The sequence below is a fragment of the Miniopterus schreibersii genome, assembly GCF_964146895.1.
Source record: "Miniopterus schreibersii genome assembly, chromosome: 4".
Classification (NCBI taxonomy): Eukaryota; Metazoa; Chordata; class Mammalia; order Chiroptera; family Miniopteridae; genus Miniopterus; species Miniopterus schreibersii.
In genome coordinates this window covers 71,387,779-71,404,825 of record NC_138105.1, presented here as the reverse complement: position 1 = coordinate 71,404,825, position 17,047 = coordinate 71,387,779, and the positions used below count along the sequence as shown (strand labels likewise).

General features: G+C 47.6%; 1 protein-coding gene across 5 annotated transcripts in view; it reads right to left on the bottom strand.

Moving 5' to 3' along the window:
- The window catches only part of CACNA1A (calcium voltage-gated channel subunit alpha1 A), a gene marked incomplete at its 5' end in the record, with an annotated part of 198,458 nt that overhangs the window by 103,212 nt on the left and 78,199 nt on the right, over window positions 1-17,047 (bottom strand). For all 5 annotated transcript variants that reach the window (XM_081134439.1, XM_081134442.1, XM_081134443.1 and 2 more), the window contains 3 exons: window positions 4,186-4,379; window positions 8,273-8,425; window positions 10,563-10,654. In XM_081134439.1, the coding sequence (XP_080990565.1) occupies window positions 4,186-4,379; window positions 8,273-8,425; window positions 10,563-10,654 (439 nt within the window). The remainder of the gene's footprint in view (window positions 1-4,185; window positions 4,380-8,272; window positions 8,426-10,562; window positions 10,655-17,047) is intronic.

Here is a 17,047-nt window from a genome sequence, read left to right as displayed (position 1 = left end):
AAGCAGTTAGCGGCTCAACAAGGTTACTCTCTGAGGTGTAACTATACAAGGTGATGAATGTTAACTAAACTTACTGTGGTCACCAGTTTGCAATATGTTAGTCAAGTCATTACGCTGCACACCTCAGACTCAGAGTTTCACAGGCCAATTATGCCTCAGTAAAACTGAAAAGAAAAAAAAAAGATCTGAGGTGCGCTCTCCTGATCCCAATCTTTTATCTTTTCTGTGCCAGAGTTCAGTGAAAGTTTAAAGAAATGACTTCTTTACAAATTAAGCTGATCTCCCCCCCCCCATATCTATGTCTCTGGGCCCAGCTCAGGACACAGGGGAGAGGAAATCAGGGCTCACAGCCTGGCACTACCACTCCCGGGCTGGACAACCTCAGGCGTCTCTCTCAGCCTTGAGACTTATGTAAAACGGGGGACATAGTCTCTCCCTTCACAGGTAACTGAAAATCTAAACTCCAGACTTTATTTGCACTTCCCCAGTTTTCTAATTAACATCCCCTTTCTGTCCCAGGACCGCATCCAGGATCCCACATTGCATTTGGTCCTCACATCTCCTTAGGAGCCTCTGGTCTGTGACAGTTTCTCAGTCTTTCCTTGTTTTTCGAAGGGGACTGGCCGGGTATCCTGCAGAATGCCCTCCAATCTGGGTTTGTCTGATGTTTTGATCATGATTAAACTGGGGCTATGGGTCTTAGGGAAGAAAACCAGAAGTAAGGTTCCCTCCTCATCACATCACATCAAAGGTCGCACGATCACACACCCACTTGGGGATGTCAACTTGGTTAAGGTGGCGCCTGCTAGGGTTTCCCACTGTAAAATAACTACATCTCCCCTCCCCTATTGCATTTTTTGCAAGTGAGTCACTAAGTCCAGCCCACCCTCTGAGTGCGGGGAGATTATGCTCCATTTCTGGAGGGGGAGTGTCTACATATATTAAGTGAAATTATTCTGTAAAGATTGGTCTCTCCTTCATTTATTTTTATTTAACAAAATAAAAACAATAATTTATGATTGCTACATCAGTCAGTCAACCAACCAATCAATTTATTTTGGTGTGGACTCTTTCTGGATATATTACATAAATTAAGGAAACCCCGATAACTCTCCTTCTCCTGCCCTTCTGCCCCATCTCCTGGTCTAAGAGTGACCAAAAATCTTTTTTCCTCCTAAACATTGAGCAAGATAAGTTTAGATGTTTTTCCTGATTCTAAAGTGAAATTGTGCTCAAATAGAAACATTTGACAATATAGAGAAATACCGAGAAAATGAAGATTTTCTGAATCCCACTACCTAAGGGTGCCTTTGTCATTTTTTTTCTTTACTTATATTTTCAAATTCACACACTTGAGATCATAAGCTGCTGTGGACTGACTTGTGTCCCCTCCCCACAAATTCATATGTTGAAAGCCTAACCCCTGAAGTGACAGTATTAGGAGGTGGGGCTTTGTGGAGAAAATTAGGGTTAGACGAGATCATCAAAGTGGGGACCCCAGGATGAGGTTAGTGTCCTTACAAGAAGCGACACCAGAGAGCTTACTCTCTCCCCCCACCATGTGAGGACACAGGAAGTGGGCCCTCACCAGACCTGGCCCATGTTGGCACCCTGATCGCAGACTTCCAGCCTCCAGAACTGTGAAAACAGAGATTTCTGTTGTTTAAGCCGCCAGGTCTATGGTCTTTTGTAACATCAGCCTAAGCAGACTAAGACAGGTTTATCTCACCTTGATTCCTTTTTAAAAATCAATTACCCTCACTCATCATTATATGGTGAGCATTTCCCCACATCCTTAAATACTCTCCTAACAGATGATTTTTAATGACGACATGATATTCCATCTTATGGAGAGACCATACGGCAACCAGTCGCTTCCCATTTTGTTCTATTTTTAAATAACTCTGGGGTGCACGTCCTGACATAAATCTTCGACGGCACTGCTGATTAATTGGGTTAGGCTTTTTCCAAAAGGCACTTTAACTAGGAAGCCAAGTGGGAAAGAAGAGACAAATCAAAAATGGGAAAACCTGGAAAGAGCTGCTACTGTTCCCTCTGCCAAGAATGTTCTTCCCCAAACATCTGCCTGGCTCCCTCCTTCTCTGTTTTCAGGTGAAGCCCAAGAGAGAGCCTGAGCATCTCTTAGATCTGCTTGCTGTTTCGAGAATGCTACACTCAGACAAGGTCTTTATGCAAATTAGAACACCAAGTCCCCTTCCCATTCCTTTACATTTGTCAACAAGTTATAATAAAGGTAGAAATCTATGTTGTGTATGGTATGAATGGCACTCCCGAAATGTGGTGACTTGGGAAGTGTGTGACATGCACAACTGTCCACGGCGGCTCCTTTTGCGTTCCACTCCCCAGGTGGCACTCTCAAACTCCCTAAAATGAGCCACTGAGCTAAAGGACAGGTTCTTGTAAATCTCCTTCCACCAGCGAGGTGAGAAATTCCTTAAGGAACACACACCGTGACCAGGAGGAGAGGTCAGCTCCTCTGGTGCAGGAGGAAGCCTGTTATTGCCTCCCCAGTGGGCCAAGCCCTGGCTCATACAGGCAGAACCTTAACCAGCAATTTCAGTATTTGTGTGGAGCAGCCCCAGGGTGGGGGACAGGAAGCAGGCTGGAAGGGGGGCAGGTAGGGGTGTACATCTTTTCAGACCTGTTCCTGACATTTTAAAGACCTAGGACAAGAGTACTGACAAGAGACCCACATACTATGTATAAATATTTAAAAGCTACTAAATAAAATATGCTGCGTGCTTGTCCTTTACAAACACCTTCATAAGCACTGGGAAGGTCAGGGTGAAAATTAGAACCTGGACATCTGGATTAGATCATGGTGTGGGGAGAGCCAGCCCTGCCCCTGACCATGGCCTGCCACCTTCTCTTCCCACTCATGGCTCTGTCCTGCCTGGAAGTACAAAATCTGGCCTGCATGTCCAATTTCCAGACACATTTGTGTCAGCACCATCCTCAGGACACCCTTGGCCCTTGGAGGGTACAAATGGGCGGTCAAGTTGGAGAACAGATGGAAGAATCTAATGCAAGTCCATAGAACCTGGGCTTGGACAGAGAATTCCAGAATCCTGGATAAGCCAGAGTGTGGTCTGGAAAGTATGGGGTGATGGTGGCACCAGTTCCTGATAGACATGTGCTCTCGCCCCATGGACAACTCACACCAAGGGGGGGGCATGGCTGGCTGAGGGCCAGAGATCCTCAGTGCAGAGCCCCTCCATAGGTCCAAAGGCATTACTCTTATCCATGCTGGGTTCTGGATCACACAACCTTTACATATAAGCAGACCTCGGAGATGCTGCAGTTCGGTTCCAGACCATGGCGATAAAGAAAGTATCGCGATAAAGTGAGTCACACAAATTTTTGGTTCCCAGTGTGTATAAAAGTTATGTTTACATAATACTGTGGTCTCTTAAATGCAAAAGCATTATGTCTAAAAAAACTAATGTACATAACTTAATTAAAAATCCTTTATTGCTGCCCTAGCCGGTTTGGCTCAGTGTTTAGAACGTCGGACTGAGGGTTCTGGGTGAGATTCCGGCCAAGCGCCCCCAGGTCAGGGCCCCTGCGGGAGGCAACCAGTCGATGTGGGAGACATCAGTGTTTCTTCTCTCTCTCTCTCTCTCTCTCTCTCTCTCTCTCTTTCCCCCCTCCCCCACTTTCCCACTCTCTCTGAAAAGTGATGGAAAAATATCCTTGGGTGGGGATTTAAAAAAATGCTTTATTGCTAAAAAATGTGAACCATCACCTGAGCCTGTTGGAAAAATGGTGCCAATAGATTTGCTCAAAGCAGGGTTTCCACAAACCTTCAATTTGTAAAAAGAAAACACCAAAATATCTGCAAAGCACAATGGGCAAAGTGCAATAAAGCAAGATATGCCTGTATTAAAAAATCTAAAATTATATTTAAAGACCTGCAGAGTGAAAACTTATTCAACATTGTGTGCCCTCTGGATTTCCATGTCCCGAGGGCCTTCCCTACTTAAGAGTTCTGAGGATGACCACCCCCCACCCCATCCTCAAAGGCCTGAGCTTCAGGCCTGCTCTTCTGGAGCCATGTTGACTTGCCCCTGGGCTGCCTCCCTGGCTCAGGGTCCTCCCACTGCAGCCTCAGGAGTTGGCTGGTCTCCGAAAGGGCCACTTCCCCAGCGAGCCCTCATTACTTACGTTGTAGAGGAGGTCAGTCCACCCTTCCATGGTGATGCACTGGAAAACAGTCAGCACTGCAAACAGGATGTTGTCGAACTGAGTGATCCCATTGTTGGGCCCTTCCCAGTAGGGCTGGCATTTGGTCCCATTGGGGCAGGTGCGGGCGGGTTCCTCTGTCCCACATGGAGCCGGAGATTCACCCTGAATGTCATCTGTGAAAGGGAAGGGAGAAAAGTCAGGAGAAGGAGCTGTGAAAAACAGCTTTGAGAAGTAGGGGCTCATGAAGAGTCAATGCTGTTAAAAAAAAAAAAAAAAAAGGCTATTGGGATGAATTTATCAATTTTTTGAAAAACAAAAAACAACAAACCCAACCTTTGCCTTTGAACTAGTCATTGTTTTCTATTTTGTTAATTTCTTCTCTAAGTTTTATTATTTGTCCTGTTATTTTCCTACAGTTTTGAGATGGATTAACTTCCTTTAAGGCTATAAATTGTTCTTTAAGTGTGGCTTTAGCTGCATCTCACAAATTTTGTCATGTATCATCATTATTTAAGTAAAATATTTGACAGTTTCTACTATTATTTCTTCTTTGATGCATAGATAAACAAGAAGTATTTCTCTTTTAAAAAACTTGTCAGATATATGTAAGATAGAATAGTATAACAAATTCCCATGTACCTATCATCAATTTCAACATTTATGAACTCAGGGCTATATTCCCTCCCCACACTTTGCCTTGCCGCCAGAATATTTTTAAAGCAAATCTCAAACATCCTATTATTTCATCCACAAATAGGCATGTCTCTTAATTTCCAAACATGTTTAGAGTGGTCTTTTTGTTACCAATTTCCGACTTAATAACATCAGAGCCAGTGGATATGTTCTGTATTATTCAGTCTTTTGAAATCTGTCAAGATGTGCTTTATAGTCCCTAATACAGTGAACTTTGGTAAATGTGCTGTGTGCACTGTGAGGTAGTTGGGTGCAGTGCTCACCAGACCCCATTAGGACAAACTTGTCCATCACACTGTGTTATTCTCTTGTAGCCTGATTTTTTTTCTTGAGATGTGCTGGGCTCAGGAGCTGTTCTGGGGGCGATGAAGGACAGTACACACAGTACTTACCCTTAGGCGAAGAGCTAAGCTTTCTTCCCCCAAAGCAGGAAGCAGATTGTGAAAATGCCACAAGTAAAGAAACACATGTCAAAGGATGCCCCTTTCTCTAGAAACCAAAGACAGCTTCTCTGCAAAGTTGGGCTGGGCATTAATGATCAGTTCTAAATTCCAAGGGGTTGATCGAGAGGGAGAGATGTCTCCGTGAACACCCAGATTCAGGGGAGCACACATCGTCCCAGGCATGTCCCCAGTGGACCACAGTAGCGGACATGAGAGGACCTTACTCAGTGAGTGATATTTCTGAAGGTTTTCAGAGAGTGACATTATCCACCAGGAAAACAGACAGCTGAGTGTGTAAACTCAAGCTTCCCACTAAAGGAAAATATATCACAGTGTATGTGCTCCAGGCTTTGTGCACCAGTTCCCAGCCTCCACTCAGCATGTAGCACGGAGAAACAGACCAGCATGGAACACAGGAATCTCATTGGCCTTTGAAGCTTGGTTAAAGAGAAACTCTAGGTCATGCAAAGCAATGTTCACTGCTCTCAGGAGTGTCACCCACTGCTCAAGAAGCAATGACCACATCGGCCACCAGTTTAAGTGGCTAGAAATGCCTTCCCCATTCACGGTGGATTTGGTGCAGGGGCTGTGATTTAATAAATAGAGGTTGGAAGGCAAGTCTTTTAGACATAAGGCTCAGGGCTGGGGGAAAAAATCCATGGGCTCCTAGACTAAATGAGAACCATTGTTTTTTGGGAAGTCGGCCTCTGTTGGGAACCTTCTGTCTCTACCCTATGCCCAAGTTTGGCTCAATTCCTACGCCCTGTTATTCCAATGAACCCTGATCCCTCCTTTTCCTCAGGGCTACAAAAGCTCTTGCATGCTCATAGCATGGGGATAAAATCCTTCACTGCTGGATTTTTTCACTGCTATGAACTGGTTGCAGACGAGAGCTCTTGTCTCCTTAAACTATTCTGGAAGCTACTGGAAAGCAGGTACAATTCCACTTTATCTATGGGTCTCTGTGAGCATTTAGTATGGTACTGGGAGCATAGGAACCAGGTTCCCGATGACAAAGAAATGCAACTGAAAACTTGTCTATCTTTAGCAGTTTTGCCCAGTGGAGTTCTTGATCCCAATTCCCCTCAACTCCCTGCCCCCCATCATGAAACTCTGAGCGCTGCTTCTGGAAAAGCAACCGTCCAGAGTCTGAGGAATTTGGTTATAAATATATTTTAAAATTAACCTGCTGCCTGGGTGTCTGTATATATCTGTCTCTTACTCACACGCCTTATAATTTTCATCGTGAGCTTTTCAGTCATCTTCCTAAATGGAGGGTGCCCGCCTTCTGGTGGGCCCACCCACATCTGTCCCCTCACAACCCCACTCAGACCCAAGCCAGTCATGTGTCTTCTTGGCTGGAAAGGAAAAAACCCTAACAAAGCCACCAAATCTAGGACCCAGAAGTCCTGGTTTCTCTGCTCTTGGCTGTGTTTTCCGAGGGGCCCTGCCCTGTATCTCTCCTCGAATTTCCGCCCGGTGATGAGGCCAGGCGCAGAAATAGCTCTGCCTCAATTAACACCTTCTTCATCGGGGAAAGAAATAATTAGGACATCCCATACTGGGCGAACTTCACAAGCCCAGGAGAGAAGGAGACAAGAGGAGCAAGGGAAAAAAGCGCATCTCAAATAAACCTTTCCTACTGGGGTTTCTTTTCCTCTGGGGAGGTCTGGGGAGGGGGCTGAGCCACTTGGGGTTCACGGGGCAGGGCAGGTAGGCGGGAAGCCACTCCAGGTCAAAGTCTTCTGCCAGCAAGACCTGCCCGAAGCTGCCTTCCTTTCCTAAATGAATTCTCTTTCAGCTTCACCGTCCACTCTGTCCATTCCATCAATTCACGGTGCCCTTGACCCATGACTAGTGCTGCCATTCAGCCTGTCTGCACCGAGACGGCCAGAGGTCCAAATACTGAAACACGGACTTGCCTCCTCATTTTATTCCATTTGGTTCTTGGGCTTCAGAGAGCAAGAGAGTTTGGGTAGCAGGGGATTTAACTGAAAATGTATCTGGAAGCCACTGGGTCTCTGAGTGTGTGGGTTATGGGGACACCGCCCTGCCACACAGCTGGTTCAGAGCACTGTCCCAGGGAGGGGGGCCTCCTGCCTTCCTGGCTTTTCTCCTGCCTCCCCCCCACCACTTCCTGACCCAGCCACTAAGGGTTGACACTAGCACAGGGTGTGGATGAGAGGGACCAAGACCTTGCTCGCGCTCGGCTCTGATTGGTTGGTGCCAGGACTCCCAGTTGGGGTGTCTTTAGGCACATTCTGGGGGAGACTGGCAGAAGCCATCCCCTATTTTCCTTTTCTTTAGGTCACCACCCAGTAAGCAATCAGACCCCTTCCTTCCTGGCCAGGGGTCCCCTCCTTCTTCATGCTTTAGAACTCAGCATGGGCTGTGGTCACTGCAGGGTCATTAGGCAGAGGCGGTCGGCACCCAGCCCACATGCTGTCGTCACCTGCCCTGCCTGCTCCCATCGGAAAACACCTTCGTGACCACCAAGGAGCCATCATCACCAGTGATGAACAGAAATCAGTGAATAAACATCCAGCTCCTTTGCCCCTCAGGGGGCATGGCACTGAGGTGTGTGTCCTACGGGACCGAGCCCTGGTTGCCCACAGTGGTAATCTGCTTGATGTCCCTTTATGAGATATCTTCCCTTCTCTGTCTGACTTCCCCACGCCCCAGGTGGCACTTCCTTGGACCACTTCCCAAAGAAACCACTTACACCTGGGACAGCTTCTGGGGGACCCCAACGCAAGTCCTTAGCGACAACAAGATGTTGGTTGCTGCTACCCCCTGTCTTGCCTGCAGTGCATTTGGAAGCTTCCAGGAGAAGCTGGCCCTGCACAGACCTTCCAGGAGCTTGTCCCCAAGGGAGGAAAAGAAATGGGAGCAAAGTTGGAAAAAACATACATTGTGATGTTTGCACCTACCTGTCCCCTCTTCAAAGCAGGTGGTATGAAATTTTCCCATATAAAATTCTAACCCTATGATTGCAAAAATAAGGATTGCAAAAAATAGGAGAAGGCCAATCTGCAGCAAGGGGATCATCGCCTTCATGATCGACTTCAGGACGACTTGTAAACCTGGGAAGACAAAGAGAGGCCCCATGGCCGTGAGCAGTCACCCCCAACTCCCTCCCCCAGGATGCTTCTGAGGGAACCCAGAGCACACAGGAGGCTGGGGACAGGTGATGGTGAAGGAAGATGGAGGGAGGACACACATGTCATTATTATAATAGGAACGGTCCTTCTTAATTTTAAAAAGCAATATATAACCCTTGTAACATAGAAATCCACATCTGAAACCTATATGCTAATATTAACCATTGTCACCCCAATAAATTTAATAAAGTGGAAAAAAAGCATTTTATTTTAAAATATTTTAAAAAGTATTTGATGCATGCTGTGTCATTTGATGAACCTTTGGGTTAAAAGGAGTGGAAATCCATTGCTTTCTGAGCCATGATCCCAGCTGCTGGGTGGCTCTCATCCAGAGTGGGGAGTATTTTTCTAATTTTTTTCCACCAACAAGGGGCGTCTTGTTTTCCCTAATTTATTCAAAGGCATCATGTAGACAAGTTGCAACTCTGCACGGGCAAGCAGGCAGCGCCTCAGTTCCAATCCAGAGAAACCTGGCATAATTTCACTGGCTTCTAGCACAAGCCCACCATGAGGTGGGCGCACGTGTAAAATGATCCCCATTTTGCAGAGGTGGGAAGCAAGACGCAGAGAGCTGTCGTGATTCACCCAAGGGCATGAGAAACAATAGAGGCAGGATTCAAACCCAGGTCTGAGTGATGTCAGATCCTACGTTTGTAACCACTGTGCTACATATCAGGAAAGTCTATGGTTAAAACTAAGGTTCCAACATATAAGCTGGGGCTTGCTTCTTGATTAGAAGAACCTTGCATGGCCCAGATTAGAGCCTCCTGATGGGTGGAGACCCTAGCAAGAGAGGGAAACTGTCAAGGTGGATCAAGGGGGCCATGCTACTCCCAGGGGTCCAAAATGGAAGGTGATGTTAGTGGAGGCCGTGTGGCAGAGTGGTCCAAGTCAGAACTTTGCTGCGGGTGCACCCGCCTTCTAGCTGCTATGAGCATTGGCTGCTAAGGGCTTCCAGCCTCCTCCTTCAGAGTTGTTCTTGGTTATAAAGAGATGCCTCACTTGGGAGGCTGTTGCTGCCCCACCTCCCACCCCCAATAATTGACTTGAAAGTACAAAAGGCAACCTCCTTGCCTCAAGTTGGAGGACAACTCTGGTCCTATTCGCACTCCATTCCCCCATTCCTTCCCTCCTGAGAGGCCCCTCCCCCATAAAGAAGGGCACATCTGAACACCTAAGTCTGCTTCTAGGGGAACAGACAGACCTAGTCGTCTTTCTAGCAATGTGACCCTGAAAAAGTCAAGTAGCCATTCTGAACCTCGGTTTCTTCATCTGTAAATGGGGGTTAGAATAGAACCTCCCTCTCATGATTAAAAGAGAGAGTTCACACCTAGCAAAATACCTGACATGTCAGAGGTGGTTGTTAAACAGCTTCTTGTTAGTATTAGCTTTGGGATGGCCCTTAATTTAAAACAATGCAGGCACCTGCTGGAACTTTGCAGACTCCTGAGTACAGGTGCCTTCTTTCTACAGAAAGACCCTGCCAGTGGTCTTTGGGGGAATCCCACTCTAAATCTGGATGGCAATGAATGTGAAGACCGATGCCAATGAAATGTAAAATGGTGATAATAATAGAACCCACCTCACAGGCTTGTTATGAGGATAAATGAGTTTAAAAATGGCAAATACTTAGAACAGTGCCTGAATAATAATAATAATTAACTAAGGCAGTAAGACACCTTGGCCTTGATCACATTATTCAGCTGCTCTGAGCCTCAGTTTCCCCATGTGTAAAAACAGAGATTTCAGTACTAGCAGCTTTATAGGGCTGAGAACTGAATGAGATGATGTGTAGCGCTTAGCATGGCTCCTGAGAGACAGCAGACACACAATAAATGGGCACTGTGGTTATGGATGAGGCTCCTGGCTGGCTTTCAGGAGCTCACCCAGACCTGATGCCAGGTTCCTGAGGGTTCCCCGGGGAGCTGCCCCCAAATGGAGGCTGCCCTGACACAGGCTAGGGTAGCACTCGGGGGACCCTCCTGAGATGCTCTGCAGAGGGGGAACAGAAGACTCCAGGCCCTGAGCAACCCCTTGCCAGGGTCGGAAACTCACGCACTTGGGATTCCAGACACCAGCTTGAGCGGTCGCAGCACTCGAACTGCCCTCAGCGTCCGTAGGTCAAACTCTGTCCCAACTGTCGCCAAGATGCTGGAAGAAAGAAACCAGAATAGAAAACAGAGGGTGGGTTTCAGGGTCAGGGTCAGACAGACGGACAGGGTGCCTGGGGTTTCATGTTGTCATTTATTGGCTGGGCGACCACAGGCAGGTGACCGTACATTGCCGGGCTTCAGTTTTGTCACCTGTAAAACAGGGTTAATGCTACCTGCTTCATGGGATAACATGTGATTTACAACAACCCCAAACAGGTAGATGGTTGATGAAAATAAATGTTGGACTAGGAGGAATGGAAGCTCCCCCAGGGCATGTGGTTGGGTGACCACAATCAGAATGGATTGTGGGGAGGCTGGGGGCACTGGGGGAGAGGTTGGGGGAGTGGCAGACCCTTTGGAGCCTGGTAGTCTTTACCAACTGGAAAGTAGTTCAGTATTAACAGCCCAGACTGTATGGGTTCAAATCCCAGTTCTGCCACTTCCCAGCTGGGTGACTTTGGGCAAGTCACTTCCCTGCACCATGCCTCAGTTTCCCCTTTGGCCTAATGGGATAACAACAGTACTGGAGAGTAGAGGACACCTCAACATTACACTTAAAACAACAGTACACCTCAAAGGGTTGTGAGGATTAAGCATATTGATACTTGTGGAGTGGTTGGCACAATGCCCGGCACACAGGAAGTGTGCTAAGCTACTTATAAATAATGGAAAAAGGGAGAAACCAACGGGTGTGGCCCTGATGGCGTGGACCAGCTGGCATTGGCCCTAGAAGGCGGCTACAGACCTCAAGCCTCGGGTCAAAAGGAGTCACTCTTGCCAATACAGGCGAGACAAGCCTTCTGTAGAAACGCCCCCACCAGGAAAGACCCCAACCTAAGACTCATTTGTAAAAGTGTTACTGGTGACACAAGGGGTCCCGCAGCCCCTGCTCCTAAGGCGCCCTGGGGAGCCTCCCTCACCTGTTTCTTGAATGAGTCCATTTCCGAGGTGAGTGACATAGACCGAGCTACTGCAGAGCCACTCAACAGAAAAGGTTGTCATAATCACTCGAGATGATGGACAGAAGATGCTGAAAACCAGTGGAGGGTGGCCATGCAAATAATTGGAAGGTGTCATCAGGGGTTTGGACCTTATCACCTTGGCCTGTCAAAACCAGTATCTGCATCTCTGTCTGAGTCCTTTCTCCAAAACTGAGAGAGGCCCTGTGGGAGTAGGTGGATCAATTCCCAAGCTCCCTCGCCCCTCATTCCAGATTGCTCTAAGATGTGTTCCCCAGAGGGCTGACCCCAGCTGCCCCCCGGAATTGCCTGCTCAACCACTCATCCTTCCTTGTTGTCCTCCCCACATCGATACTTCCTGGGGTTGCCTCCCATATGAACAACTTGCACCTGAATCCTTGTTTCAGGGTCTATTCCGGGGCACCCCAAACTAAGACAGGGGTTGTTCCCAACTCTTTTTCAAGACTACTCCTAGGGTAGAGATGGGCATTTAGATTGGGCTGACCTATTTTTCCACCATCAACAAATGTGCATTTGAGTATGTCCTATGTGCCAGGCAGAGCAACACATGAGATTCTCCCTGCCCCATGAAGCTGATGCAGAAGAAAAATGTTTAACAAAAAAATGGACACAATAAATGAACCTATCACAGGTATAATGCATTCTTAGAGAGAGCCAGAAGACAATAGCTCTGATGGCACACAGCAAGTCACATTAACTAGTCTGGGACCCAGGGAGGACCCGTCTCAAGCTGAGGTCTCATGGAGTAGGAGGAGGAATCTGTTCAGTGGAGGAAGGACTTTCCAGACTGAGGGAATGGCTGAGACAGAGAGCACGGTGGGAAGAAGCTTGGTAAGGTCAAGGAATGAGATGGACCACGAAGCTGGGGAATAGGGGGAGCCGTGCCATACAACCCCAAAGAACTTTTAATTCCATTTACTCTATTTTTCTCTTCTTTTACCAACTTTCTCATATTCCTTTGGGTTCCTTGAACACCATTCTATTTCTGCAACTCACTTTCTCCCTTCTTGGCAGATAGTTGATTAGAGTGTGCATAGCAAATGAGAGGCATCATTTGAGTCTCCATTTATTCAATTCACAAACACTAACTGAGCACCTACAATGTGCTGGGCACTGTCCAGGTCCTGGAGACATGAGCCATAGGGACCCCTGTCCAGGGGGGAAACTGAGAATAAACCCAATAAATATGCTGGATGTCAGGGTGATGAGCATGACAGAGAAACGCAATGCAGGAAGGGGGAAGGGAAACATCCGAGACATGGAGCAGGATGAGGGAAGTAATGACATTAACATCAGTCGATAAAAGCAATTGTTCTTTACCATCTGACAAGGAAGTAATTCAGTGATAAGAATGCTCAGACCAGCACTGCCCAGGAGGACTTTAATAAGAGCTGCGTGTGAAATTGGTAATTTTCTAGCAGCCACATTAAGAGAGTAAAAAAAAAGCATGTGAAATTAATTTTAATAACATAGTTTCTTTAACCCAGTCTGTCCAAAGTGTTATCATTTCAACAGACAATCAATATGAAAGATTTATTAATAATACATTTTATACATTACTTTCTTTGGACGAGTCTTTGAAATCTCTACTTCTGGCACATCTCAATTGAGGTGCTTAATGGCTGCGTATGGCTAGTGGTGAAAGTACTGGACAGTGCAGGCCCAGGGAAAGACACTGAAGTAAAGATGTGAAGAAAGGTAAGGGGTGAGCCACACGAATATGTCAGGGGGAAACTAGGCAGCCGGATAGCCAGTGCAAAGGTTCTGAGCGGAACTATGCCTGGTGCGTTTGAGGAACAGTGTGGAGGCCAGTGTGGCTGGGGCCAAGTGAGCCGGGGTGACAGTGGAAAGATATGAGGGCAGGGAGGTGATGAGACCTTGTAGGCCACGAGGAGACTTTGGCTTTTGCTCTGAGTGAGGTGGGAGCTATGGAGGGTTCTGAGCAGAGGAGACACATGATCTGATATATTAAAATAAGACCCTTCTGGGACATGTCCAAAAGCTGAGAGATTGGGGAAGCAACTGCATTGTTCCAGGTGAGCGATAATGGGTCCAGATCAGGTTGTGCTGGACGCAAGGGTAACACTGAGGTGAGCTCAACCCTGCCCTTAGACGATCACACAAGTAAGTGGTTGAGAGATTCAAGTCCTCTGGTCCCACAGCTGTAGGAGGCTGGAATGAGGAGGAAATGAATGAACACCGGCAGGAGGGCTGGGGACAGCATCACTGCGGAGTCCAAGTCTGAGGAGGCAGCACAGGACCAAATCTCACAAAATCTCAGACCTCAAGTCAAACCCTAGGCCTGTGTTTTCTCATTGCGTGGCCTTTGCCCGAACTTGTCCAAGCCTCAGAAAGGCAGAACTTCCCTCCTGCTCAGTGCCATCCCAGCCAGCACCCAAGACGTACTATCTCCTGATGTCCTCCCTGGGAAGGTGAGGAGTTAGGAGGAGAATTGGAGGCAGAGGAAGGTTTCTCTGGCCAAGAGTGTCCTCAGAGGCAGAGGCTTCACTCGGGGTGTGTGGTGCATAAGAAATCAGGTGGGCTGGACAGTGGGGGCTGTGAACTGGAGGCTGAGGAGGTGGGTCTTGTCATGTGGACAGTGGGAGTCATGTAAGGTTTTAGAGCAGGGGAGGGATGTGATTGGGGTTGGCGTTAGGAAGACAAGCCTGACAGCTGAAAGGACAGATTGGTGGTGATAGAGGCAGGAACTCGGAGGGAGCCGCAGAGCAGGCCGGCGTAATGAGGGCTGGAAGTAGGACAAAGGCAGTGGGAGTACAAAGGAGAACCCGATTTATATTTAGCTGCCATTGATTGCTGTGCACCAGGGAGCTTGCCTGGGCTCATCAAATCCTCCCTGCATGCCAGTCTTTAGCAGGATGAGCCCCATTTTACAGAGCAGGACACTAAAGCCCAGAGATGATACTAATGCATGGAGATCCATACCACCAAGTAAGAACTTGAGCCAGGACACCAGCACCCCAGAACTCCAGTTCTCCCCCTCACATGGCTCACTGGATGGGGCTAGGGCAGCAGTGGAGATGAAAGAAAAAAATGGTTTCTTGATTCTGAATGAACCACTGAGTGACAGTCATTCATTTATTCAACAAGGGTTTATTAGCACCTACTATGGAGCTGGGTGCTTGAGTAGGACCTGAGGATGCTGCCATGAACAAGGGACAATGGGAAGACACATGGTAGGTCAGATGGGGCGTAGCCACAGAGGCTTCCAATGGAAGGATGGAGCGTGGGGTGGGAGAGAGAGGAATCCAGGGCGACTGGAGGGTTCTGGCCTGGGCTATCTGAAGGAAGGAGCTGCTGTCAGTTGAGATGGGAAAGATGGAGGAAGGATAGGTTTGAAGGAAGGTCAAGAGCTGGGTTGTGGACATGGTAAGTCTGAGATGGCAGTTTTCTGTAACTCCCTTGTTAAAACCTTCCACTGGCTCCCATCAGGCTTAGAATAAAATCCAAGCTCTACCATGACCACAAGACTTTGCGTGACTTAACTCCTGCAGGCCACGCCACCCCACTCAGGCCACTCTGACTTTCTGTTCTGCCAAGAGGAAAAGCTCTTTCCCACCATGGGAATGATAGATTGGCTATTTCTTGTACTTCAAATGCCTGCCCACGCCCTCCACTCTCTCCCTCTTTGCCTAGCTGGCCCTCTTCAAATCCTTCAAGTTGTAGCTCAAATTTTGCCTTCTCAGAGAGGATTTTCCTGGCACCTCTGGCTAAAGAGGCCCTTCGCCCCTGGAATTATGTCGTTTATTAAGTTGTACTTGCTATTCGCCTCCTCTCTAGGATGTCAGCTCCATGAGTACAGGGACCTTTATATTTTTTGCAGTCCCTGAAGCACTTCACATGGCCTAGCAGGTCCCAGGTAGCTGGTGACTGAGGAAGGAGCGGCGCAGGCAGGGTTAGCATGGACTAGAGATCCAGGGGTAGACGGGCAAAGAGAGACGAGCCAAGGGCCACAGTGGAAAGGTGGGGAAAGGCAACATTTTAAGAGATAAAGAGGAAGGAAGTGATGACAAAGAGGGAGAAGTCACAGAGGTGGGAGGGGACTTGGCAGAGAGTGTCATCCCTGGGGATCAAGTTCAAAAGTGTTCTGAGAGAGGTGAGGTCACTGGTCTCCAGGGCAGCACCAAGATGAGTAAGATGCAGTGGCCGAAGAGCATCCATTATGCGCCGCATCAGGTCACTGGGGAGTCTCGCCAAGGCTGGTGCTGGAGAGCACAAGAGAACTGGAGCGAGAGCCTGGGTATAAGAGGATTTTCAGGGTGGGAGAGAAGTGAGTATGTTTATATGGTGAGAGGGAAGTCAATGATGTATCTCTTGGTGTTTAGAACTGCGCTGCGCAATATGGTAACCACTGGCCCCACATAGCTATTTAATATATACACTTAATTTAAATTAAATTAGGCATTCCATTCCTCAGTCACATCAGCTGCACTTACACATAGCTATTTAAATATATGCTTAATTTAATTTAAATTAAATGAGACATTCAATTCCTCAGTCGCATTAGTCTCATTTCAGGTGCTCCACAGCCATGTGTGGACAGTTGCATACACAGAACATTTCCATCACTGTAGAAAGTTCCACAGGAAGGCGCTGCTCTAGCATGTCCACCCCACTAGGCCAGGAGTTTTCATCTGTTTTGTTCACAGCTTTATACCCAGTATCTAAAACTCTGCCTGGCATACAGTAGGTGCTCAATAAATGTTTGTTGAATAAATGAATGAAAGAATAGTGAAAGAGTGCAATGTAGGAAAGCATAGGGATAACTAATTGAGTATATTCTAAAGAGATGGAAGGGTGGGTAGAAGGCAGGGCTTGTCTTACTGGGAAAAGAATCATGGAAAACATTGATGGCTGTCTACCCAGTAGCCGTCCCCACCCCTCCCCTTGGTAGATGGAGCCCATCTTCCATCAAAGAGGCAGAAAATACCCAATAGTCTCTTTTACCCAGTATTCCTTGCAGTGGGGGCCATGGTGACATGACTGCGTCATGTGCCTAACGGGTCGTTAGTGGAAGTCTCCTAGAGGCTTCTGGGAGGAGCCACAGGGCAGGAGCCAGCCCTCCTCTTCTTGTGTGTCTGCAAGGGATGGCTGGGCAGACATTGTGGAACTGAGGTGGCCATCTAGCGACCCAAGTGGTAAAGGTGACCAGACAGTCTTTACACTAAAGATGGCAGAGTGGAAAGGTGGAAAAGATTCCTTGGAGACATTGCCCAGCTGCAGAACCAACCACCCAGCCTCCAGACTTCTTGTAATCTGGGTAACATAACAAACATCCTTCTAGCGGTTAAGAGCCAGACAGCCCCGGTTCAAATCCCAGTTCCTCTAATCACTGTGTGGCCTTGAACAAGCCACTCAACCTCTCTGTGCCTCAGTTTCCTGAGCTGTAAAGT